At 38.9% G+C, this 27,803-nt stretch overlaps 1 protein-coding gene across 7 annotated transcripts in view; it reads left to right on the forward strand.

Annotated features, from left to right (window-relative positions):
• The window catches only part of MYO5A (myosin VA), a 198,693-nt gene that overhangs the window by 149,787 nt on the left and 21,103 nt on the right, over positions 1-27,803 (forward strand). For 4 of the 7 annotated variants that reach the window (XM_042941987.1, XM_042941988.1, XM_042941993.1 and 1 more), the window contains 8 exons: positions 8,101-8,244; positions 8,501-8,554; positions 12,742-12,969; positions 17,477-17,577; positions 20,435-20,515; positions 22,316-22,514; positions 24,891-24,965; positions 26,213-26,306. In XM_042941987.1, coding sequence (XP_042797921.1) covers positions 8,101-8,244; positions 8,501-8,554; positions 12,742-12,969; positions 17,477-17,577; positions 20,435-20,515; positions 22,316-22,514; positions 24,891-24,965; positions 26,213-26,306 — 976 coding nt within the window. The remainder of the gene's footprint in view (positions 1-8,100; positions 8,245-8,500; positions 8,555-12,741; positions 12,970-17,476; positions 17,578-20,434; positions 20,516-22,315; positions 22,515-24,890; positions 24,966-26,212; positions 26,307-27,803) is intronic. The other 3 variants (XM_042941991.1, XM_042941992.1, XM_042941994.1) reach the window with 3 other exon arrangements.

Raw genomic sequence — 27,803 nt, forward strand, 5'->3', positions numbered from 1 at the left:
AAATGATTCAACCTCATCAAAAGGTGAAGAAATATAAATTAAAACTATAGTTACACCTCGCCGGAAGATGGCGGCGTAGGAGGACGCGGGGCTCACAGCGCGTCCTGCTGATCACTTGGATTCCACCTACACCTGCCTAAAGAACACAGAAAACCGCCAGAGGATTAGCAGAAGGGAGTCTCCGGAGTCAAGCGCAGACCAGAGGCCCACGGAAGAGGGTAGGAAGGGCGGCGAGGCGGTGCGCGCTCCACGGACTGGCGGGAGGGAGCCGGGGCGGAGGGGCGGCTCGCCGGCCAAGCAGAGCCCCCGAGTCTGGCTGGCAAAAGCGGAGGGGCCGGACGGACTGTGTTCCGACAGCAAGCGAGACTTAGCGTCTGGGAGGTCAGAAGTTAACAGCTCTGCTCGGAAAGCGGGAAGGCTGGAGGACAAAGGGAGGGAGAGCTGCTGAGCCCCCGGACGGCAGAGCTCAGCTTGGCGGGGAACAAAGGCGCCAGCGCCATCTCCCCCGCCCATCCCCCAGCCAAAATCCCAAAGGGAACCAGTTCCTGCCAGGGAACTTGCTCGCTCCGCACAAACACCCAACTCTGTGCTTCTGCGGAGCCAAACCTCCGGCAGCGGATCTGACTCCCTCCCGCTGCCACAGGGCTCCTCCTGAAGTGGATCACCTAAGGAGAAGCGAGCTAAGCCTGCCCCTCCAGCCCCCGTGCACCTTGCCTACCCACCCCAGCTAATACGCCAGATCCCCAGCAACACAAGCCCGGCAGTGTGCAAGTAGCCCAGACGGGACACGCCACCCCACAGTGAATCCCGCCCCTAGGAGAGGGGAAGAGAAGGCACACACCAGTCTGACTGTGGCCCCAGCAGTGGGCTGGGGGCAGACATCCGGTCGGACTGCGGCCCCGCCCACTAACTCCAGTTATACACCACAGCACAGGGGAAGTGCACTGCAGGTCCTCACCACGCCAGGGACTCTCCAAAATGACCAAACGGAAGAATTCCCCTCAGAAGAATCTCCAGGAAATAACAACAGCTAATGAACTGATCAAAAAGGATTTAAATAATATAACAGAAAGTGAATTTAGAATAATAGTCATAAAATTAATCGCTGGGCTTGAAAACAGTATACAGGACAGCAGAGAATCTCTTGCCACAAAGATCGAGGGACTAAGGAACAGTCACGAGGAGTTGAAAAACGCTTTAAACGAATTGCAAAACAAAATGGAATCCACGATGGCTCGGCTTGAAGAGGCAGAGGAGAGAATAGGTGAACTAGAAGATAAAGTTATGGAGAAAGAGGAAGCTGAAAGAAAGAGAGATAAAAAAATCCAGGAGTATGAGGGGAAAATTAGAGAACTAAGTGATACACTAAAAAAAAATAATATACGCATAATTGGTATCCCAGAGGAGGAAGAGAGAGGGAAGGGTGCTGAAGGGGTACTTGAACAAATTATAGCTGAGAACTTCCCTGAACTGGGGAAGGAAAAAGGCATTGAAATCCAAGAGGCACAGAGAACTCCCTTCAGACGTAACTTGAATCGATCTTCTGCACGACATATCATAGTGAAACTGGCAAAATACAAGGATAAAGAGAAAATTCTGAAAGCAGCAAGGGATAAACGTGCCCTCACATATAAAGGGAGACCTATAAGACTCGTGACTGATCTCTCCTTTGAAACTTGGCAGGCCAGAAAGGCTTGGCACGATATCTACGGTGTGCTAAACAGGAAGAATATGCAGCCGAGAATCCTTTATCCAGCAAGTCTGTCATTTAGAATAGAAGGAGAGATAAAGGTCTTCCCAAACAAACAAAAACTGAAGGAATTTGTCACCACGAAACCAGCCCTACAAGAGATCCTAAGGGGGATCCTGTGAGACAAAGTACCAGAAACATCACTACAAGCATAAAACATACAGACATCACAATGACTCTAAACCCGTATCTTTCTATAATAACACTGAATGTAAATGGATTAAATGCGCCAACTAAAAGACATAGGGTATCAGAATGGATAAAAAAACAAGACCCATCTATTTGCTGTCTACAAGAGACTCATTTTAGATCTGAGGACACCTTTAGATTGAGAGTGAGGGGATGGAGAACTATTTATCATGCTACTGGAAGCCAAAAGAAAGCTGGAGTAGCCATACTTATATCAGACAAACTAGACTTTAAATTAAAGGCTGTAACAAGAGATGAAGAAGGGCATTATATAATAATCACAGGGTCTATCCACCAGGAAGAGCTAACTATTATAAATGTCTATGTGCCAAATACCCGAGCCCCCAGATATATAAAACAATTACTCATAAACATAAGCAACCTTATTGATAAGAATGTGGTCATTGCAGGGGACTTTAACACCCCACTTACAGAAATGGATAGATCATCTAGACACACAGTCAATAAAGAAACAAGGGCCCTGAATGATACATTGGATCAGATGGACTTGACAGATATATTTAGAACTCTGCATCCCAAAGCAACAGAATATACTTTCTTCTCGAGTGCACATGGAACATTCTCCAAGATAGATCATATACTGGGTCACAAAACAGCCCTTCATAAGTTTACAAGAATTGAAATTATACCATGCATACTTTCAGACCACAATGCTATGAAGCTTGAAATCAACCACAGGAAAAAGTCTGGAAAACCTCCAAAAGCATGGAGGTTAAAGAACACCCTACTAACGAATGAGTGGGTCAACCAGGCAATTAGAGAAGAAATTAAAACATATATGGAAACAAACGAAAATGAAAATACAACAATCCAAACGCTTTGGGATGCAGCGAAGGCAGTCCTGAGAGGAAAATACATTGCAATCCAGGCCTATCTCAAGAAACAAGAAAAATCCCAAATACAAAATCTAACAGCACACCTAAAGGAAATAGAAGCAGAACAGCAAAGGCAGCCTAAACCCAGCAGAAGAAGAGAAATAATAAAGATCAGAGCAGAAATAAACAATATAGAATCTAAAAAAACTGTAGAGCAGATCAACGAAACCAAGAGTTGGTTTTTTGAAAAAATAAACAAAATTGACAAACCTCTAGCCAGGCTTCTCAAAAAGAAAAGGGAGATGACCCAAATAGATAAAATCATGAATGAAAATGGAATGATTACAACCAGTCCCTCAGAGATACAAACAATTATCAGGGAATACTATGAAAAATTATATGCCAGCAAATTGGACAACCTGGAAGAAATGGACAAATTTCTAAACACCCACACTCTTCCAAAACTCAATCAGGAGGAAATAGAAAGCTTGAACAGACCCATAACCAGCGAAGAAATTGAATCGGTTATCAAAAATCTCCCAACAAATAAGAGTCCAGGACCAGATGGCTTCCCAGGGGAGTTCTACCAGACGTTTAAAGCAGAGATAATACCTATCCTTCTCAAGCTATTCCAAGAAATAGAAAGGGAAGGAAAACTTCCAGACTCATTCTATGAAGCCAGTATTACTTTGATTCCTAAACCAGACAGAGACCCAGTAAAAAAAGAGAACTACAGGCCAATATCCCTGATGAATATGGATGCAAAAATTCTTAATAAGATACTAGCAAATCGAATTCAACAGCATATAAAAAGAATTATTCACCATGATCAAGTGGGATTCATTCCTGGGATGCAGGGCTGGTTCAACATTCGCAAATCGATCAACGTGATACATCACATTAACAAAAAAAAAGAGAAGAACCATATGATCCTGTCAATCGATGCAGAAAAGGCCTTTGACAAAATCCAGCACCCTTTCTTAATAAAAACCCTTGAGAAAGTCGGGATAGAAGGAACATACTTAAAGATCATAAAGGCCATTTATGAAAAGCCCACAGCTAACATCATCCTCAACGGGGAAAAACTGAGAGCTTTTTCCCTGAGATCAGGAACACGACAGGGATGCCCACTGTCACCGTTGCTGTTTAATATAGTGCTGGAAGTTCTAGCATCAGCAATCAGACAACAAAAGGAAATCAAAGGCATCAAAATTGGCAAAGATGAAGTCAAGCTTTCGCTTTTTGCAGATGACATGATATTATACATGGAAAATCCGATAGACTTCACCAAAAGTCTGCTAGAACTGATACATGAATTCAGCAAAGTTGCAGGATACAAAATCAATGTGCAGAAATCAGTTGCATTCTTATACACTAACAATGAAGCAACAGAAAGACAAATGAAGAAACTGATCCCATTCACAATTGCACCAAGAAGCATAAAATACCTAGGAATAAATCTAACCAAAGATGTAAAAGATCTGTATGCTGAAAACTATAGAAAGCTTATGCAGGTAATTGAAGAAGATATAAAGAAATGGAAAGACATTCCCTGCTCATGGATTGGAAGAATAAATATTGTCAAAATGTCAATACTACCCAAAGCTATCTACACATTCAATGCAATCCCAATCAAAATTGCACCAGCATTCTTCTCGAAACTAGAACAAGCAATCCTAAAATTCATATGGAACCACAAAAGGCCCCGAATAGCCAAAGTAATTTTGAAGAAGAAGACCAAAGCAGGAGGCATCACAATCCCAGACTTTAGCCTCTACTACAAAGCTGTCATCATCAAGACAGCATGGTATTGGCATAAAAACAGACACATAGACCAATGGAATAGAATAGAAACCCCAGAACTAGACCCACAAACGTATGGCCAACTCATCTTTGACAAAGCAGGAAAGAACATCCAATGGAAAAAAGACAGTCTCTTTAACAAATGGTGCTGGGAGAACTGGACAGCAACATGCAGAAGGTTGAAACTAGACCACTTTCTCACACCATTCACAAAAATAAACTCAAAATGGATAAAGGACCTGAATGTGAGACAGGAAACCATCAAAACCTTAGAGGAGAAAGCAGGAAAAGACCTCTCTGACCTCAGCCGTAGCAATCTCTTACTCGGCACATCCCCAAAGGCAAGGGAATTAAAAGCAAAAGTGAATTACTGGGACCTTATGAAGATAAAAAGCTTCTGCACAGCAAAGGAAACAACCAACAAAACTAAAAGGCAACCAACGGAATGGGAAAAGATATTTGCAAATGACACATCGGACAAAGGGCTAGTATCCAAAATCTATAAAGAGCTCATCAAACTCCACACCCGAAAAACAAATAACCCAGTGAAGAAATGGGCAGAAAACATGAATAGACACTTCTCTAAAGAAGACATCCGGATGGCCAACAGGCACATGAAAAGATGTTCAACGTCGCTCCTTATCAGGGAAATACAAATCAAAACCACACTCAGATACCACCTCACGCCAGTCAGAGTGGCCAAAATGAAGAAATCAGGAGACTATAGATGCTGGAGAGGATGTGGAGAAACAGGAACCCTCTTGCACTGTTGGTGGGAATGCAAATTGGTGCAGCCGCTCTGGAAAGCAGTGTGGAGGTTCCTCAGAAAATTAAAAATAGACCTACCCTATGACCCAGCCATAGCACTGCTAGGAATTTATCCAAGGGATACAGGAGTACTGATGCATAGGGGCACCTGTACCCCAATGTTTATAGCGGCACTCTCAACAATAGCCAAATTATGGAAAGAGCCTAAATGTCCATCAACTGATGAATGGATAAAGAAATTGTGGTTTATATACACAATGGAATACTACGTGGCAATGAGAAAAAATGAAATATGGCCTTTTGTAGCAACATGGATGGAACTGGAGAGTGTGATGCTAAGTGAAATAAGCCATACAGAGAAAGACAGATACCATATGGTTTCACTCTTATGTGGATCCTGAGAAACATAACAGAAACCCATGGGGGAGGGGAAGGAAAAAAAAAAAAAAAAAAAAAAGAGGTTAGAGTGGGAGAGAGCCAAAGCATAGGAGACTGTTAAAGACTGAGAACAAACTGAGGGTTGATGGGGGGTGGGAGGGAGGGCAGGGTGGGTGATGGGTATTGAGGAGGGCACCTTTTGGGATGAGCACTGGGTGTTGTATGGAAACCAATTTGACAGTAAATTTCATATATTAAAAAATAAAAAAAAATAAAAAAAAAAAAAAAAAAATAAAAAAAAAAAAAAAAAAAAAAAATAAAAAAAAAAAAAAAAAAAAAACTATAGTTACATACCACTTTTGGTCTATCAATTGAGCCTTTTTTTTTTTTTTTTTTTTTAAATCCTAACCATCATTGTACCAGGCAAGGTGTTGGTTGCTTGATGGAAGTGTAAGCTGGTCCAACCAAGTTAGCAGACTTTAAAACATTAATATTTGGATATTTATGTACTAGGATATTTATTTTAGTATATTTCAATAGCAAATGATTAGAAACAACTTCAATGCCCATCAGTAAGGTAATAGATAATCAAATGATGGTACACATGTCAGTATAGCTTTTAAAAATTATGGTTTCAAGTATCATATTCTATATTTGGAAAACATTTGTGATACAATGCTAAATTTAAAAGACAATACAAAATTAGAATGAAAATATTCCAATTACTTAAATCTATAGAAAAAAGACTGGACAGAAATTGTAGGTTTTCTCTGGGTATGTGATTATGGCTTTGTTTTTCTTCTTTGTACTTATTTCCTAAGCTTTCTTCATAAGCTTATTTTGCTTTTACATCAGAAAAAAAATTGTTTTAATTGACAATTTGAAATATAAGATTTACTAATCAGTTAAGAATTACACTTTGACCATGTAATTAAGTTATTGTTACTGTTTTCTCTCTTTCTAACAAAAAGAGACTCTTTATCCTCTCCATTAAATCCAATGACTCAATTCTTTCTCTTCTTACCTCACTAAAAATTCAAACCCGAAGTAAACAAGGTAAAGCACCTATGTCATGCTCAGAACTTCCGTGGTAGTGGTTGGTAATTCTTTCCCTTTGCTCACCTTTAGTTAGTGTATCTTTATTTACACATAGTAGTTCTCACTATGATTCTGTTTTAGAACCAATTGATGTACTTTTCAAATGCTACTCAGTTATATTTCACTTTACTAAGAGCTATACATGTTTTAGTTTTTCGCTTTTCTCTGTCTGGTCTCAATATATTTATGGTATCACCTTTTCACAAATCATTTTTCCTAAATAGAAAAACATGTCATGCTCATTATAAACAATTCTAATATAGAAATGTGTAAAGTAGTCAGGGCGCCTGGGTGGCTCAGTCAGTTAAGCCTCCGACTTCAGCTCAGGTCATGATCAAATGGTTTGTGAGTTCGAGCCCCATGTTGGGCTCTCTGCTGACAGCTCAGAGCCTAGAGCCTGCTTTGGATTTTGTGTCTCCTTCTCTCTCTACTCCTCCCCTGCTCACTCTCTTTCTCTGTCTCAAAAATGAATAAACATTAAAAAAAGAGAAGAAAAGAAATGTGTAAAGTAGAAAATGAAACTTTCCCGTAGCACCTCCCATTCTCCGAGATAACCATTGATGACCTTTTAGATTTTTGTATGCCATGTGCTAGATATATTTAAGAGTCACATGCATTTATTTGTTTGTTTGTTTTTGTAATGAAAATAAGATAATATAAATACCCCTACAACTTGTATATTTCACTTAATACTTTTATCTAGGACATATTTATCCACTCATGTATATCTATTCTTTTTTTTTTTAACAGCTATAAAATATTTTATAGTATGGTTATACTATGATTTAAGCAACTCTTCTATTGACATTCAGGGTTTTTTTGCCCATTTTTTACAATTGCAAAAAATGCTGCAATGAACATTTTTTTCTATATATTTTTGTGTACTTGTATAAGAATCTCTGCAGGATTAATTCTTAAAAACATATTGCTAGGTTAAAGGGTATACACATTTAAATTTTAATAAGTGCAGTTACCTTGCCCTTTTACAAGGCCTACTTATACTTCCATCAGTATTATATAAGACGCTGTTACTAACACATGGCATTCTCAATCTTTCCGGTCTTTGCCAATCTGACAGGGGAAAGTAGTGCTAATTGTTGCTTAGTTTGCATTTCTCTATTCATTAGCTAGGTTGGATGTGTTATTTATATACTTTTTGGTCATTTATGTTTCTTCTTTAAGTTTGCTCTTTTTTTTTTATTGGACTGTTCATTATTTTCTCATTGGCTTGTACATGTTCTGGATCATCTTGACCATCTTATGATTTCTGGGGTTTAGGAGCCAAGTGAGAAGAAGGTACCTCTGGACATGTCATTGTTCCTCAAGCTCCAGAAGCGGGTCACAGAGCTGGAGCAGGAGAAGCAGGTGATGCAGGATGAGCTGGACCGCAAGGAGGAGCAGGTGCTCCGCAGCAAAGCAAAGGTGTGCAGTGCTCCTCCAGCCCAGGGCTAAGGGCAAATTGAGCTCTAAGCCTGGGACTTTATGTGCAAGTCTGCAATCTCTTCTTTAATGGAAACCCTGCCCAGAAGTACTTTATCTAAGCAGAATTTGGTTCATTTAGTGAGGGCTCAACTCTCCTCACTATTTTCTGTGGAGCAAGGAAATATTCTGGGTAAAAATGTGACAATTAAAATATAACTACTTATTTATAAAGTTTTTAACTTTACATTTTCCCTAGGAAGAAGAAAGACCACAAATTAGAGGCGCAGAACTGGAATATGAGTCACTCAAGGTAATGGGAAGTTACTGCTCAAGGCTTTGAATATCTTGTTTTGGCAAGTAATCTGCTCAGAGCTTCTGTTTTTCTTAGAGAATGTCCTTAAGGGCACCAGAAGTCCTAGCTTCAACCTTATTCAGGCCTTACTTCTAGCCTTGTGTTGTTTCTTTTTGTAGATTCTATTTCACATAAGCTAGAATTGAGTCCAAGCAGATCAGGAGCAGTAGCTGCCATTTGAGGCTATGGATTCTAGCATCAGACTGCGTGGGTTCAAATGCCAGATCTGCCACTATATGGCTGTGTATAAGTGATGTATCTTTTCTGTGCCTCACTTTTCTCATCTATAAAATGGAGATAATGGTAATATTTATATTATAAGACTGTCTGAAGATTATGTGAAGTAATCCAGTAAACTGCTTAGGATAATGCCCAGCACATAGTAAGTACCCAGTGAATGTTGGTTGCTATCATTACTATCATCATTTTTAAATGCCTATACTTTATGTATTAGCTCTAATTCTTACAGTAATCTTAGAGCTAATATGTACTTTAGTATGAAAAGTATATATTATGTAAAGTACATATTAGCTCTAATTCTTAGAATAATACTGCAAGTGAGTATTTTAGTTCCCATTTTACAGATGAGAAAATTGAGGCTAAGAGATATAAATAACTTCCCTGAGATCACCCCACTAGGAACCAACAGGAACAGGATTTGAACATAGTTATCTTTGGCTCCAAATTCCGTACTCTAACCACCAAACCCCACTGAAACTACGTATTTGTAGAGGAAGATAACTAGGTATTAGTTTGCTAGGTATTACAGTAGAAACATATTCTGTTTTATTTTTTAGAAACTGTTGCGAGAAGGAAAATGAAGGTAAAGAATTGTCTTCTTAATGGTTAAAGGCAATGTCTATCTAGCAGGCACTGTGTGTCCCAGAGCAGTTGAACACAAGAAAAGGCTCTGATTAAGAAGGAACAGGAGTTCTTAAAATACAAAGCATCTTGGGTAACCCAAGAGTTGAGATTTAAAACAAACAAGAGCGTGTTTCTTGATAGAGGATAGATTGTACTTGGAGAGCCTGGCTGACTTAGTCGGCGAAGCCTGCGACTCTTGATCTTAGGGTCATAAGTTCGAGCCCCACAGTGGGGCTTTAATTAATTAAATTTACTTTACAGAGTTTACTTTAATTAATTAAAATTAATTAAATTAAATTAAAATCAGGGTAGGTTGGACTTCACTCAGCTCCTTCCTTTGCTTTCCAGAATCAGAACCTTGTTAGCCCTGTGAAGTTTGGGCTATCAGGCTATCAGCTATCAAAACACCCCTAGCTTTAGCATTTTTTCTAGGTTATTAATCAGGTTATTAGTCTTAAATTTCTTTTTCTCAGACATTTTCTGCCTATGTTTATTTTTTACTGTTTTCTCCTCTTGTAAACTATATTCTAGAATAGTTAGAAAACTATAGCAAGGTTTATGATTATAACCAAAGCTAAGAATTAGAAAAGCCACAAAATAGCATAAGGAAACACATTATTTTAAAGCCTTTATGTGTATTTGAGAATTCCTAGGGTCTCCCTAAACTGTCCTGAGGGTTTTTGCATTATTGTTTTTTTCAGTAATATTACTTCAATCTGGTCCTGATACGTTATTTCCTAATACTGTGATGTGGAACATAATTTACATTAGTAGGACCTGTCCTCTGTGGATTTGCAACTTCCTACAGCCCAGAACTGGTAGCTACTGCTTCCTTTTGAGGCTGCACATCTAGGTGTAGAGAATCCCTGCCCAGCCCACAGTTTCTTTAGTAGCCCTCCCCTTGAAGGCAGTTAGAGTTCTTCCACTGACCTTTAATAAACACTTTACTGATAATACCTCATATTTGCTTTACAGTTTGAAAAGTTTTTCCTACACTTTATCTTAGTCATTGTCACAACTTCTCAGATAAGGTATTTCCTTTTTAAAGGATGCTTAGAACATTTAAGAGATTTGCTATCAGGTGGGTAGAATCTGATCTTGAATACCAGACAGTAGGAAACTTTCTAAATACCCTAGATTCGTAGCATCATTTGTTTGAAAATTAATTCTTACCAAAAAAATGTAGTATTTTAAAATACCCTGAAGAGTAGGTGATGGGCATTGAAGAGAGCATCTTTTGGGATGAGCACTGGATATTGTATGGAAACCAATTTGACAATAAATTTCATATATAAAAAATAAATAATAAATAAATAAGCAAATGTTAAAAAAATAAAATAAAATACCCTGAAGAACCCTTTTGCCCTTTCTAAATTATAAAATGAATAAATCTACTGTTCCTTCAGTAATAGCACTACTTGTGACAGTACTTATGTTTTCAAAGAGAAAAAAGGGTGGCAGCAAAGAGTCATCTCTATTATCCTGACTCTTTTGCCTTTTGTACCCTTTGTCTAAAGGACTAACTCACAATATGGGTCGTATAAGACAAGGATCATGTGGGATGGGATGGCACAGGCCCATGGAAAGTAGGATTGTCATCTCCAGATCACACAAAAATGGACAAATAAAGACATTCTGTGGTACGTTAAAAATGGGGCCCAGATCATAAAGTTCCCAGGGATTAGCTTGGTATTTCTCAAAATGTGCTCCCTGGGCCAGCAGCATCAACATCACCTGGTGACTTGTTGGAGGTGCATATTTGTGGATCTCACACCCCAGGGGTGTGAATCAGAAACCCCAAGGGTGAGGCCACACAATCTGTTCTTCAGGTGATTCTGATGCACTGTAAGGTTTGGGAAGCACAGCATCAGACCTTAGTGTCCAAGTAAAGACATTCATATTTTCTCTTGTAGAAAGGAGCAATATGAATCTGATTACCAGGTGATGGGAGACTGGGGATAGGAAGGCTCATTCATTTTCACTTAAGAATAGATTACATCATGAAAGAAAGCATTATATATTCTATAGTAGAAAAAAAAGACTATAAATTGTTTTACTGTAACATGTTGACAGGTTTGGTATGGTGCTACAAACCCAAGGTAGCTGCTCTGGAAGAAACAATAAAATATTTTGTCTTTGACACCCAGAACTGTCTCATTTCCACTGTCGTAAGGCCTTATGTGATGTGCTAAACAAGGCAGCATGGTGCTTTCAAATACCTGTCTGCTTTACTCTTTCCCAGCCAGTATCCTGAGACATTTGTATTTCAGTGTCAGAATGCTACTCTGGGCTGCCATTGCCATTGTTTGAGTGTGCAGAGGGCAATGCTAACTGGTAGCATGGGGATGGCTGGTAGTATGTGAAAGTATGGAGGGGGTAAAGGATGAGTGTGGCCATCTGGATGGCGGAAGGAAGAGGTGACCCATCCCTTCCTCCCACCCTCCCAGGACTTCTGCCAGCAACTTCACAAGCCTGTTACACACATGTCAGTGAAGTTTGAAAAATACACTATTTGTTGTCATCAAAGCACTGAATGGAATTTTGTTAGTTTAAATGATATGGTAATTTCTTTTATTAGAAGTTGAAAGTCTAAGATTTCAATGCTCTTTCCATTCTGCTTTACAAAGGAAATAAGAGGATGCTACTTAAGATTTCAGGGTTCTATTCATCTGAACCTTCTGTGAGCAGGAGCACTGCTGGGAACAGGGCCAGCCCAGGCTTCTGAAGGCTCTGTGGCACTCCCAGGTCAAAGCCCAGCGGCAGGAGCCCAGCCCTGTCTCTGGAACAGAGCCTGCCCACTTCCTGCAGGCACACTCCCACTGCAGCCCTGAGCTCCCACCAGCCCGTGTCCCGTGTCCCCAGTCCTCAGCTAACCCCACCAGGCCCCAATTCATTGGAAATAACCTGACCAGCTGCACCCTCATACCTGCCTTTATATTTACCTGCGAACAAAACCTGGGCTCTAAGAGGACTGGACTAAACTCACCCCTTGGGGCTCAGCAATCCCTCCAAGCCTGTGAACACTCCCTAGGCAGGCCCGGAATAAATGTGACTCTGGAATATGGTTTGATGAAGCAAACTACCATTCACCTTGCTAAATCCCTTTTGATGTCAGCTTTCTTAATTTGAAGAACAGAGTTCCCAGTAGAGCCTGGGAAGCCATTCACTAGGGTAACTCTTACAGTCTTTTCCAGCACAATTCTACCATCTTGGGCGAAGAGAGAATTCCAGTGTAAAGTTGAGGATAACAGCAATGAACTATTCTTTGTCTCTTCATACAGCGCCAAGAGCTTGAATCAGAAAACAAAAAACTGAAAAATGAGCTAAATGAGTTACGCAAGGCACTTAGTGAGAAAAGTGCCCCAGAGGTGACCGCTCCAGGTGCACCAGCCTACCGTGTCCTCATGGAGCAGCTGACCTCTGTGAGTGAGGAGCTCGATGTCCGCAAGGAGGAAGTCCTCATCTTGAGATCTCAGCTGGTGAGCCAGAAGGAGGCTATCCAACCCAAGGTAAGCATGAGCAAGTGACCAAAGTGGATGTCTGGGAACAAGCCTCTTTCTTTCTATCCTTTTCCTCCAGTTTATAATGAAGCAAACACTTAGGAGCATTTTTAGTCTAATTAGCATTTAGTCTAAAGGATATTGTCATTTTTTAAAAAATCTATTGCTTTAAAACTGTTGAAAATGCCAATTAAAGTGAGCAAAAAATAAATGAAATCCCAAGTGATCTTCCAAGTTTCATTTCTCATAAGCAAAGGGCTTTTAAAATTAATCTTGAAGTAGTAATCTGGCCATGATAAATGTTGATCAGAAGTAAAATTTGGAGTGCCTGGCTGGCTCAGTCAGAAGAGCATGTGACTCTTGGTTTCAGGTTCGTGAGTTTAAGCCCCATGCTGGGTGTACAGATTACTTAAATGAATAAATAAGAAATAAGATTTTACTCTTTTTTTTAAGTACATAAATCCATAAATTGTCTTGCTGTGGGAAGGTATTAAATATGAATTTAAAATTAGTTGAAAATTAGTTTAAAATTGTTGAAAATCGCCCTTTTAACTGGAAAGATAACATATAAAAGGCTTAGAAATGAGATCATTGAGTAGAAGTTCCATGGAGATGATTTCTGCTCACTTCAGGGAATTCTGTCTAATAGGGTGAGCTGTCCCAAACCGGGGGCTGGGCGGGGGGGGGGGGGGGGGGGGATGGGTGGCAGGTGAGAGGGGCTGCGTGTAGTGATTCCACAGAAAGGACCCATGCCAGAGGGTATACATGGCCCTTCAAAGTCATTGCTGTGAAGCCTCAGGTAATTTGAGACCCAGTGCTGTCATGTGTTGGTGAAAGATGGGCCTTTTTGTCATTTGCCATCAGAGGGACTCTGGGTAATCATCTTAAAACCTAGCCTGTGTCCCTGCCCATGTTCATGCAGCAAACAAAATGTTACCAAGAATTAGACAATCAAGTAATCCAGCTACATGACATACCATATAATAAATTAACTGGAAGATCTCAGAGTAATGGTAGTTCTGCATGGTGGTTAAAATACTGACTCTGGCACATAACATTTGGGTTTAAGAAAGGCAGATCGTACCTGAGAGATCAACACTGATCCAGAAAATATCAAATTCTGAAAACAAGATATTTGTGACCAAATAATTTGGGAGGGAAAAAACATCCCAGCCATAAATAGAGTTATATAAAGAAATGGGCTTTCTTATTTTACAACAAATCACAAACCATTCAGTCTGAAATGAGAAGATCCTGACAGGGGAATCTTTCCTTTGACCTGGCCCTATACGTCTCACCTTCTCTGTGTCAGTTTGGTTCCCATGACTACCACTGTGGTTGGGCCTTGAGATACAAGCCTGTCTCTGCACACTAGCTGGAGCAGAGTCCAAAATCACAACTCCTCTCTCTAGTTCTTTGGTGACAAAGTGGTATTCTAACAAGAAACTTTAGCTAAAGTTAAGGGAAAGGAAAAGAAAAATGAACCAAGGGACATGAAAACAACCTAGCTAACAGAGCACATAGTTCTGGTATCACACATCCTCACTTACCCAGCTCACAACTACTCTCTAGCCCCTAATGGGATGGCCCTGTCTCCAACTCTCAGGCCCCTGCTCTCCAATTCCCAGCCTACACATGGCAGCAGCTTCTTCTTTGTTTAGAAAAATGCCTGTGACACAGATAAAGACTTTTCAAACCCATGGCTGTCGCACTCAGTTTCCAGTTGCAGAGACTCATTTCACAACTCCTTTGCAGGGCAGTAGTGAGTGACATCCAGTGAGCTAGGTGATAATCCAGCCCAGCCATGTCTAGTTTATCTGCTTCACCCCCAAGTATTCTGGGAGGCTTCACTTGGACCAATGACTCCTATCAGAGCATTACCATAACTCTCACAGACCTAGGATAAGAATTTCACCCCTACACATTAACAGAAGGGTCATTTTCTCACATACTCACAAATGCCCTACAATTAGAAAAACCAAAACAACTCAAATAGGATTTCAAGCAGTTTTTCCTGAGAAGTGAGAACTATCACATATGTATATGCTAATGTCCACCTCATGCCAGTTCCATGAATACTAATTTATTTACAGAGTTGGTTTTAGGAGAGACAACTCATGGGTTTATTTTACAGTTAGCTTTGCTCTGTTATGATGGTGCTCATTGATGGGGTTTATTTATGGAACTAAGGGCTTATTGTTTTCTCCATTTGTTCTTTGTGCTTGCTGGCTTGTGATTTTCAGGATGACAAGGTAATTACAAAATTAAAAAAAAATTTAATAAATACCTTATTTGACCCTAAGTTTTATTTCCCCAATATATGCAATTAATGCTTCTGGCCACCAAGTCTGTTTTGATATTTACAAATTAATTTTCTATTTGACCCTTACATGTGTGAGAAGTCAGTGGAAAAATGATGTAGTAGGCTCCAGTCTGGACAACAGAGAGGTCTCCGCGGCTTCTAATTCAGAGTCGGCTCTCTGACTCACTATAGTAGTTATGGTAGGCCATCCACAAGCATGGGGGCTTGGGATGGGAGTCCTGTAACTTGGAGCACACCGAAAAGCTCAGTGTGTCCTGCACTCTTGTCTCGAAGCTCTCGGTTTGTTGGCCAAGGGTGAGAAAGAGCCTCAGGAATGGAGTACAGCCTTCCTGGGAAGGGTAGGATTTTCCTACATGGTGCAACCCTTTCTGAACTTCCGGTCACTGGCTTGAGGGGAGACAAACTTTGAGCAGTGAGTCAGGGATTTCCTAACACTTGTGGTCCAAGTCTGATCCCATGCCCCAACCACCACTTCTTAGCTAAGATGGACCAGCTGAGGGAAGGACTGGCTGCTTACTACCAGGAAAGCAGCCTATCAAGAAGTTTATCTTTCCTTTACATTAGTTAATAGGATCAAGTTACCTAATTTACTGAAAGTTTAAAACTACATCATATAGGTGTTCAGATATCAGAGAAAACATGTAGCGTCATTTAATATAGGGATTGGGTCTTTCAGAGTTGCTACCTAAATGTCAAAAATCTGAGTACAGCCCTTTGTAGAATAGAAAAATTTTCTTTCAGGGAAAGAGAAAAAAAGTTTTCTATGAAATATGTACTAAAATATTTAGAAATAATAGCTAAAGAAATGCTCTATGTGGTATTTATGGGAAAGATTTTTAAAATTCAGTAAAACATAAGCTCTTGTTAAAGTTCTTATCAGATTATATTTGGTCTTCTCTGAGGATGCATTTATAAACTTACAAAAAAGACAGCATTAGGAGGAAAGTAGGATTTTTTTGAAGTATGTTTCTTAGCAAGATCTGGTCTTGAACTTAGAACTGGTCTCTAAGATCATGGTATTCGAAATGTATTCTATTAAGTCCACTTCATTGGGAGACCTTGCTTTATTTAGAGCAAACATTGACTAACAGATCAGACATATACTATTTAGACCAATAGGATGGTCCCCTCTGTTCTAAAGTGTATTATTCTCTAGAAGCCAGAGAACAATAGTTCTTAGTCTATTCTTGCCCTGATTTAGGAGAGACAGAGAGTAGCCAAGTAGAAGCAAGATGTGGAAATTGCATTGGTTGTCAGACAGATTAGACTAAAAAGGAAAAATAAAAAATGAATTAAAAATGTTGGCAGAAAAGTGCTTTTTATACAAAATCATTAGTAATGCTGACCTGCTAGATATGTATTTCAAAAACTTATGTACCATACTATAATGTAACAGACGGAAAAAGAGTTAGTTGAATAACAGCAGATGGTAGATATTTACAGGGAGCTAAATCATTCCCATTTATATATATTTAAATATGTGAGAAAAAACTTCTAATTTTACTAAAGCGTATCATCCACTTTTTTGTACTGAGCTTTTAATGGAAAGATGAGGTTTATGTCAAACTTTACGGTGTTTTACTGGGGCATTTATTTTATTATAACTAGATGGCAAGTAGTAGAAAGAATAGTTTTGGTCTTTGTCCATTCAGTGTTGCTTGGTGTTTTTACCTAGTTATTGTTGTAATACTTTATGTATACTTGGAAATATATCTATATCTTTATATATTAAGTATACATATACTTAATATATATATACACACTTTGAAATATATATATTTGTGTTATTATATAGCATTAGAACAATTATCAGGCAAGGACACTAAAGAGCTATTTAATGAAATATATATATATATACACACACACACATATATATATTTTTACACATCATGTAAAATACACACAGCCCATCAGTGATTTTATTTACAGGACACTGGTGCTCTAGACTCTCACCACCTTTGTAGTAGAGCAATAGGGATTTTCAAGAGAGGGACTGAAGGTGTCTCTTGCTCTTAGCTACCTGTGCCAGACCCTCCTCTGTAGTTGCATGGGGCCAGGCCTGGCACTCTGGTGGGACCAGGAGCTCTGGGGGAACACATAAATCCTCTCTTCTGGAGGAAAGAGCAATGTTGTGTGTGGTCTAAAGCTTTTGAATTGACTGTTAATGTGGAAATGTGTCATTTCCCCCTTCAGAATACAATGACAGATTCCACAATACTTTTGGAAGATGTGCAAAAAATGAAAGATAAAGGTGAAATAGCACAAGCATACATTGGTTTGAAAGAAACAAACAGGTAAGCCTATTTTCTTTTTATTCATTTTGGTTTAATCATAGTCATGTGTATCTTTGTCTTTAAGCCAGTCTTTTGTACAGTAAGTCAAAGTGTTTATATAGACATCATCTGACCTTTATTAGACACCATCTGACCTTCAGAGGGAATTCAAGGTTTCTAATAAATTCCTCATTAAAATCTCACTTATAATATTGAGGTAGCATTATTGATGAGAGGGATCAAGGGGAATGAATGTTCTTTACATCAAGGGATGATATTTCTGTATTATTTAGGGTCTTAGCCTTGAGAGGAAAACCAATTGCTCACTGTTGGACTGTCTTGGGTAGTCACTTTCATATTTTGTGCAGGATGGTTGGTTATTTGTAAAGGTTTATAGGGGCAACTTTAGCTTTCGGTAATTGAAATTCAGAGTGGAGAGAAGTGAGGAAGTATCTGGAATCATATCAGTGTTGGCCATATCATTCTACAAGAGTACTTGGATGGGACCCTGATATTTAAGACCAAGTATTTGTCACATTTCCTAAGGTGTTTTGAGAAAATCCTAACTCTGATTTTATCTTATTTACCACAAACACAAGTGAAGTTATAGATGGCACTTAGCACCAAGAGCTTTGGGTAGTCTGACTGAAGGTACAGGATTTGCACAGCCACTAAATGATGAAACTTTACTAAAGACTTCCCCTGTAGCTGAGGTTATCACAGAGTGAAGTCTCATCTCTGCAATTCCTTCAGCCTTCCTACCACCCCCACTTCCCAACAGAGCCTCTTTGCCTTTGAACTCTGAACTTACAGGCTACATGCTTAACATGGCCTGTGATGATCACAGAGAAAGATGATTCTGGGGATTTGTGTTACAGGTGTGCAGTCTAAGTCTCCTGCTGTGTCATATCAGGGCTAGTATACAGAAATACTTTACAGACTAAAGAATATTGCCATACAAAATTTAAGGTACTATTCTTGTTTTATGGGTAAGAATGGAGAATGCTTAAAAAGTATTGGATTAAACTTAAATTTTAATTTATGATATAAAGTATAAGCATAACTTCTATGTAAGAATGTGTTAGTATAGAAAGAGCTATATTACACTGTCCACCCATCCACTCTGCTATTCAGTCACCAAATATGTATTGCATGCCAGTTTCATGTTAGGCCTTGTGTCACACACTGGGAATATAGCAGTAAGGAAGATAAATGTAGTTCTTGCTTTCACAGAGTTTGTAGGCTGTTGGGGAGATAGCCAAGACAATATGGACATCACTCCAATGACAGTCAAAGTTGTTGAAATGTTTTAAGTAGGAGAATGATATGATATTGGAATTTTAGAAAGCTAGCCCTGGCTTTTATGTTAGAGAACAGATTATAGTAGAAAGAGATTGAAGGCATAAAGACTAGTTAGGAAGCTATTACTGTAATTAAATGACTGATTACAGTGACTATGATGTGATTGGTGGCAGTTGAGATTGAAAGGGGACACTTTGAAAGATACATAAGATGAAGTCAGTAAATCTTGTGGCTTGGATGTGTGGGTGAGGGATAGGGAATTATGGAGGGTGGCTGTCAAGTGTCTGCTTGGATACTTGGTTGGATGTGGTGATGCCATTTCATGATCCTGGGTCTGTGGTGTGGGGAAGTTCAGGGCGGAGATGACCAGCAGATTTATAAGTAATGAATTTAAAGAGCTAGGAAGACATCTAAGGAGAGAAATCCATAGGCAGTTGAAAATATAGATCTGGAATAGGAGAGGTATATAGACTGAGATACAAATTTTGAAGTCATCAGCATATAATAATATAATTGCGACCATGAAAATGGATAAACTCTCCAAGGGGAGATGGTAAACAGAAGAGCATTCTCTGGCCTGTGCTTTATGTACACACCATATAAAGAGAAGTCTAGTAGGAAGAGTAAAAACCTGGACTCTGGAGTCAGATAGCCCTGGGCTCTGCTACTTGCCAGCTGTGTAACCTCCACAGGTATCTTATTTCTAAGACTCAGTGTCTCCCTTTGCAGTGTCGCAAATGATACATGATGGGTTACTAGGAGAACTAAATGAAATCATACACGTGGAAGGATGTAGGACAGTATCTGATGGCAAATACCCCAAAATATTATTTTTATACTCCAGGTAGAAAAAAACCTGTACTTGACTTTGTCATTATTATTTATTATTTATACATACTTTTATTAAAATGTGTCACATCTCTAAAAGAAAAGTAGTTTCTCCAGATCTTAACGTTAATTTTTGACACAAAAAATCTTTTTAAAAATCATGTCATAAAAGCTGAGAACTTTGGACATATACTTATTTATAAGTTACCCCTATAAGAATTTCTTAAGACAGTTTTAAAAATAGGAAAGCAGATTTTATTAAGTGAAAACCAGTTTCTACTTAGAAGACTTAAAGCTTCATTCATTTTGAAATGGATTGTGAAGATTGCCCCATGAAGACAGTAGCTGAAGTTTTTGTTCTATGTGTGTGTGATTGTCATGCTTGGTCTCTAATATAATATGTGATATATAAGATCACTCTGCTAGCTGAATAAAATGTTAAAAACAGAACCTCTTTCTCACCTTTTCATTCATTTCAGATTTTGCAGAAAAAGTACTTCTCACTCCTTGATTATATTTTGTTTTACTTTCTACCCATTGACATGTGATGTTACATGTTACCCATTTTTTAAAAAATTAACCAAAAATAATTTTTGTGATAATGTCTTAAAGTCATTTGTAATTAATAAAAAAAGTCTCATTGACTTAATTAAATATTGGAATACCATGTGCTGCTCTTGTCCATCATCATCTCATGACCGTCCTGTATCCCTTTGTGTTTTGCATTGTTGTTCCTTTTGCATGGAAGATCACCTGCTATGGATTGCCATGAGTTGAATGAGGATGGAGAGCTGTGGCTGGTTTATGAAGGGTTAAAACAAGCCAACAGGTTATATTTGCCTCTTCAAAATGGAATGTTATTAATTTGTTGTTTCTCTTACTAACAGTGTCTTCCTGACTTTAACTTCTATGTTTCTTATACATTAATTGTCTTCCTGGGTAAATTTCAGCAAAACTTAGAACATTCAGCCAACACCTTCTTAAAAATCTTCTCCACTAAGGGATGCAATTAAAGCTGAAATGGATTGATAGTGAATATAGGAATTGTGGGCCATAAGTGAAGGATCTTTCTTTCACACACTAAAATTTGTGAATCTCCAAGTAGGAGTTGGAAAAAAGACAAAATCTTTCAACTAAAGCCCAAATTACCATGGGAGAGATTAATACCTATTACTTAGTGGTTCCTTGTTTGGAATAATGACTAATCTAAAGGACATAAGTACCTGTGGCAATGAGACTGTGCGGTCTTCTATATTAGTACCATGCTGCCTAACAGCAGTGTTGAGTGCATAATTTGGCCTTCTATGTGATTCTTGTGAAATTCAGATATGTGAGACCACAAATCAGGGGGGTCTCTTGCATTGCTGAAGTTCAAAATAATTACCTAAACTCAACACATTACATGTGTTTAGGGGAAAGCAAATAAAATTGAAACAACAGCAGCTTTCTAACATAGACATTCATCTGCTCTAGGGATATTTGTATTTTTAAAATCTCATAAAAATACCACGTTAGTAATTACATTTTTAAAATACTTAACTTCTTTTTCAAGGAGTTCCTGTTTATTCTGCTTTGTTTGTTCTAACCACAAGCCATCATTATTAACTTTGTGGTGTTATTCAGATTCCTTTGAAATTTTATAATTACTAGATATTTTCAGTCTGTTGTTAACAATTTGCTTGCAATGGCATCACTAACTTTTGCCCAGCAGTTGATAACAAAGGGGATTAGGATAAAAGGACGTCATTTCTTTCTTTGTGTTAGTTAATTTGTAACCATAACTTGGTTCTGTGTTTGGAAAAGGGGTGGATGTAGGAGTGGGGGTGCATGGTAAATGGGGGGTGCTGATATTCTCACCACCAACACCCTGCTCTACTTACAGGCACAGCTGACTTGCATGCTTGCTCAGAGAATCAGTAACCACTTTGTTCATCCTATTAACATCTCTGTTCTAAAACCATGTCTTGTTAGGATTCTGTTATTGATATGGAAGTTTATGGGGGAGAGAGAAGATGACAAATTTAAAATGCATGTATATGAAGTTTTAGAACGATCTGCATTTGGGAAAATCTGTATATATTTCAGAGTCACACTCGAGCCTTTCTGTCCTTCAGAGATAAGAGTAGAAAGTAGAAATGGGACCCTGGGCACACTCTCTGCCTGAAATTAGTAACACTGAAATTCTTAAAGGCATATTTAATTAGATTGGAAGTTTGTAATCTTGCCCTCTGCAGTGTAGAGTTACTCTGTGACAAAGGTATTCTTTGCCAACTTAAATGCTAGTTTGTAAATGTTGTAAACCAGATTAAAGCTGTGTCTTTTAAATTGATTATTTTAGTCATCATTTCTTATAAACTTTTCAAAGAGCTTAAACTTTTCTATTTGTTAGAGCCTTTGAAGATGATATATTTGTAGCAGGGTCCACAATTCAGAAAGACACAAATATGAGAGCGCTTGTTTCCGTTGCTGGCCCTTGTTTGAGCTTCTTGACTTGAATGAAATCAGAAGTTACACAAACATTAAAGATTCCCCACTCTTCCTGCCCTTGCAAGTGAGCACAAAGTGTCACACCCACCGAGCAGAGACTCAGGTGTCCTCTCCCTTTTCAACCTGTGTGGCTTCTCCTCAGGCTCCTGGAATCCCAGCTCCAGTCACAGAAGAGGAGCCACGAGAATGAGGCTGAAGCCCTGCGTGGAGAGATCCAGAGCCTGAAGGAGGAGAACAATCGGCAGCAGCAGCTGCTGGCGCAGAACCTGCAGCTGCCCCCGGAGGCCCGCATCGAGGCCAGCCTGCAACACGAGATCACCAGGTTGACCAACGAAAATTTGGTAAGGAGAGGCGCCCAGGTCCGTGCATTCTTAGTAGGCAGTGCCTGGCCCTCCAGCACGGTCCTAGTTTCTTTTTGATCAAACACATCCTTTTTGACTGGGAGAGACTCACTGCCTCACACATGATACCCTCTTTCTCTAGCAGAGATGGAGTAAGGAAAATGTGATTGTGTTGGTAGAAATGAAAAAGGCACGTGCACAGGTTGTGTTTCTACAGAAGGCTCTGGCGTGTCTGAGCATTCTTAGACCTAGCTTGGAGGGTCTGGGAGATATCCCCTGACTGTGTGCTGGGCTTTTGCTATCCTTGAGAACTCAGGTGACCTGCTTTCTCCACTTCAGCTTCAGACCCTGCCATTATAAGGAGGTTGTTATGTGGTTGTCACAGTAGAGACCAGGAACAAGCTCTTTTGACCTTTGGTCCCTAGGCAGCCACGAAGGCCATTCCTGCCTCCATCTCTAGCAGACAGGTGGGGTTGGAGTGACGGTCAGGAAAGGTGGTTGGCAGAACGAAGCAGGGGCTTTTGGTGGACATTGGATAGCGTCAGCATACCTGACCCCAGGTCAGGGTGCAGGGACATCAGGATTCAAGTTTATACATTTTTTATTCTAACAGAAGTGCAATGAATTTTTTTTTTTTCTCTTGCCAGATTCTGAGTGCTGGCACAGAGTCCAAGTTATTTCTTATTCCTTTTTTTTCCTCTTTCTTTCTTTTACAGGAAATATTTTCTAAAATATTTCTGTCACAAAATAACTTATTACAGATTTTTTAAACCTACTTAAGTTTAATAAATATATTTATTAAATTAAAAATCATTGAAAAGTTGTAGCTCCACATTTCTACATAAAATCTATATTGTAGTGTCAGCCTAGTTTTGAGAAAAGCTATTAAGAATTGGTAGTGACCAGTCTTTTTTGTTGTTGTTCAGGGTTTAATGACCTTTAATAAAAATAGTTTGGATTTTCTCTGCAGATTTAACAGTCTGAATTACCACTCCAAAACTCCATTAGTGATCATTTATGTTACAAATAGTTTTCTAGTGTCATCTATTCACCCACCTTTTATTAAATTAGACACAAAACCTAAAAGTATTCTTCTCACTGTCTGTCCCTCTGAGGATAGCTTGCTGCATGAGGCTCTGTTGTGGGAATGGGAGAGGCAAGTGACAGCAGGTGTTGGACTCTTTCCAGAGTGACTGAAATATTACTAATTCGTGGGAGAAAGTATTCTGAATCATGGAATATTTTTTAAATGTCATTTTATTACTCTCAAGTGTATTGTTGCTTAAATTGAACTAACAGTGCTTGAATGCTTAAGTATTGATAAATATGCTAAATTATAATGATTCATCAGTGTATAAATTCTGTGCTTATGAATGATTATCTTAAAATACAAGGTGAAACCGTGAAATCAAGATGCTTCTGGATGGCACGTTCCCAGAGTCTTTTTTTTTTTTTTTTTTTTTAACTAAGTTGATTCACCATTTCTTTTGCAAGCTTGTCTGCAGGATGAATTTTCTTGGCAGTTTTTCATAGCTAATAGAAAAGTAAATCAAGCTTTCAAATTCTAAGGGGAAGAGACTAGTTAATGAATTTCTCTGAGTTTTAGAAAAGCCTCCTCAAGTCAGCTGCTTCTCATACCTCACTCTGGAGAATGGTTTCAAACTTAAGTGTAGGGAATAATGCACTTTTCAAAACCATTATACAGTTTCTCATTCGTAATTGTGCATTTCTTTAGGAAACACTTGAGCAGAATAGTAAAGCAGCAGTGAGATCTAGGCTTAGTGTTCTTAGAAACCCGACCCTGCGTAACCCTCTTACCCACCTGCCTCCCAACACGAACACAAAGATGGCCTTTCTCCCTCCTCTTGGAAGCATACTCCACAGGCCTTCCCCATGCTGCCTTTCAGGGAAGGAGGGCACGCAGCTTCTCACCAGCCTTTACAACTTCAGACAAGAGTGCCACCTTGCCGTGATTCTCGCTTTCACTTCATTTGCCTTCTTGCCCTTGTCACTACTGCTGACAGTGGAAAAAAAAAAATAGAGCAACTTGTGAGCAGGTCTGAGGAGTGAAATAACAGCTTTATCTGAGGAATAATCGCCACTGCTCTGTTTACCTGCTAAATGATGATGCCTGAGCTGTGTCCTCTGAGCATGTGAAAATATATATGTATGTGTATATATATATATATGCATATATATATATATAATTAGAATCATCTATACTGGAAAGATCAGAAGGCAATGGCAGAGCCTTTCAAGAATATATACTTTAATTATTTGGGTTTTAAAAATATTTTTAAATTGATTTTGCTGAGAAGTTGAATTCCCCTCAAAGACACAGAGAAAAACAAATATCCATTGTGCCTGTTTTTTCAGTATTTTGAGGAATTATATGCAGATGACCCTAAGAAGTATCAATCATATCGGATTTCACTTTACAAGCGGATGATTGTATGTAAATTCGGAGTGCATTTCTGTTGTCTCCTTTGCTACTTGTAGCCTCTGTTATTGAACAGCACACTGCTGCCCGCCCCTCCTCAGGAATCTCTTCAAAAACCTTCACGAAACCTGTTTCTTCCCACAGCTGTCTCGTAGCCAGTGGTGTCACCTCTATCAGTGTCTTGCGTCCATTGTCACGTTGGATTTGTTATTAACACTAGGCTTACAGTGTGATGGAAGCAAAATGTGATTTGAAAGATAAAGTACCATCCAAGAAACACAAATGAACACTTTGAAATGTTAGCACCTGTTCCCTTTGACTCAATGGTCTACTATCTAAATCTGTGCTGTCTTAAACTGCAAAGGGAATGAGTATTTGTGTTTGTAAATACTTTTCTTCACCATAACCTGAATAATAACCACGGATATCACTGATTGACTTCTCCCCTAAGCTTCAAGTCTGCTGTTACCCATTTTCTTCTTACTTATTGATCTCTTAACTATGCCTGTGATCTGAGAATTCTGGATTAATTAGCCAGTCATCACAGACTTTTTTACCCCTTCCCCTTGAATGTACTGTGTTTTTTTTCTTTTCTTTTCTTTTTTTTGGGGGGCATGAAGCATTAGGAATTGCTCCCGTTTTTCTCTATGAGAAAAATTATATCACCTGTGAAATTTTACGTGTATGTTATGCCACATGCCACTCTTTATTCTTTCTCTGTGGTTATTTTTTCATCTTACCTTTTAATTCCCCAAACTTCTAAGTTATAGGACTAATTTTAGCATCTCCAAAGGGTGGGTCTCATAGAGACAGTGCTTCTCACACACAGGTGTCAAAAGCCCCAGCCTAAGTTCAACCATCCTTAAAACTTCCCACAGAACTTTTTGAGCATTCATCAAAATTTATTTTGCCTCTTCCCCCTTGAAAGAAAGCATTCCACTGGAAAAGCAGTACATTTTTTGAGCATTTAATTGTTTTACCTACATGGGGTCTACTGGAAAAGACTCCCCAGGGAGCCTGCTCTCCATCACCCTGTAAAGGATCTTATGGCAGTGTGTATTTTAACATTTGGCTTTTCTGGTAGCTGTATTTCCCATGCCTGCCAGTTTTAGCCAGGTGGTGGCTCCACCAGTGAGCTTTTCTGGAGCTTTTATGTAAAACTAACTGCTATTCCTGTGATTTTGTGTCTGCTTTCCTTCTCTGCCTTTTCGAAGGCCCATTTTGATTTTTCTGTTATATTTCTCATTTTAATCTTTAGGATTTGATGGAGCAACTTGAAAAACAAGACAAGACTGTTCGAAAACTGAAAAAACAACTGAAAGTATTTGCCAAAAAAATTGGTGAACTAGAAGGTATTTAAACATGATTTTATAACAGTTGCCAAATCTTGATTTTATATTTGTTATACTAGTGGTCTAACAGGTTTGCATGCAGTTATTAAGGATGGTATTAGACCAGCAAACTTGGCCTCCGTGGAGTGGAAATTTCCATTGCTAGGTAGGGAAAAATGTTCTTTTCATGGTAGTAGTAATTTGTGAAGAGCGAATTCATTCAACAAGCATCTAATGACTGTATTCTTTGCTCCAGACACTGTGCTTGGCAGTATAACATAGAGGTTAAGCGCATGGATTCTATAGCCAAGCTTCTTGGCATCAACTCCCAGCTCTTTTATTAGTCCTCTGATGTCGGGCAAGTTATTGAACCTCTTTATGCCTCAGTTTCCCCACTTGTTACATGGGAATTATCATGGCATCTATCTGACAGTTTGTGAAGATGAAATGAATTAATGTGTATAATGTATTTAGTGTATTTCCTGACACATAGCAAATGCTATATACAACTTTATTATTATTTTTACTGTTACTTCTAGTATTAGGGAAACTAAGATGAGTAAAATTAAGTCTGCATCTTCAAAGAATCTAATAGAGAAAATAAGAGAAGTAAATAAGGAAAAATGAATTATGATTATAAAGAAATAAAATTTCTTTAAGCGTTTCATGGTTTGTATATGACGATGGGAAAACACCTTGAAAAAATGATCAAATACAAGTTGTTATTATATACAAATGAATCTTGTCTTTTGGATCAGTATGCTTGTTCCTTCCCTAGGTATGTATCTAGGTGCCAGGGATATAGCAGTAAATGGAGGTAAAGCCAGGTTCTAAGCATATTCTAACAATGTTCTCGTTGTTCAAGAGATTTAGAGACCCTCTTTGGAATTGCCTTCAAACCTATGCGATTTTGACCAGAAATGATACTGTGCAGTCTGACTACCCATCTGTTCTCTCGGTGTCACTCTGCATAGTGTTTGCTTGGCTCAAAGGATGAAGAGTCCCCAACACTGGGAATGCTCAGAAGAGTCTACCATGTTAACTCTGTGTGGTTTTCCTTCTTTCAGCATTCCAGGTCTGTCCTGACTGTCCTTTCTGTTTGGTCTTCCTTCTTCTCTTGCTCAAGTCCCGGTCATCCTTTGAGACCAGAGTCATATGTCACATCCCCAAGCGCAGCCTCTCCTGATCATGCAGGCAGGCTTTATGGCTCTGCCCTCTGTGTACCACGATGGCTCACATTTTTTGTGGTTTTCACAGTCGTACTTTTAGCAGTTTTCTGTTTAAATCACTGGCTTCCTCAATGGCCATGAGCTTCCTGAGCATAGGGACCACTTCTTATTTCTCCTTGTTTTCACAGCATTGAGCATAGTGTCTGACCCACGATAATCATTCCTTCAGTATTTGGAACAAATAAACAAGTTCCAGAAATATTTAGAATGGCAACATAGGTGTTCACTTTGAAGAGGATAATACTCTTTGGGTATACGAATGTTGAAATATTTATTTAGAAACCATATA

The sequence above is a fragment of the Panthera leo genome, chromosome B3 (assembly GCF_018350215.1).
Source record: "Panthera leo isolate Ple1 chromosome B3, P.leo_Ple1_pat1.1, whole genome shotgun sequence".
NCBI lineage: Eukaryota > Metazoa > Chordata > Mammalia > Carnivora > Felidae > Panthera > Panthera leo.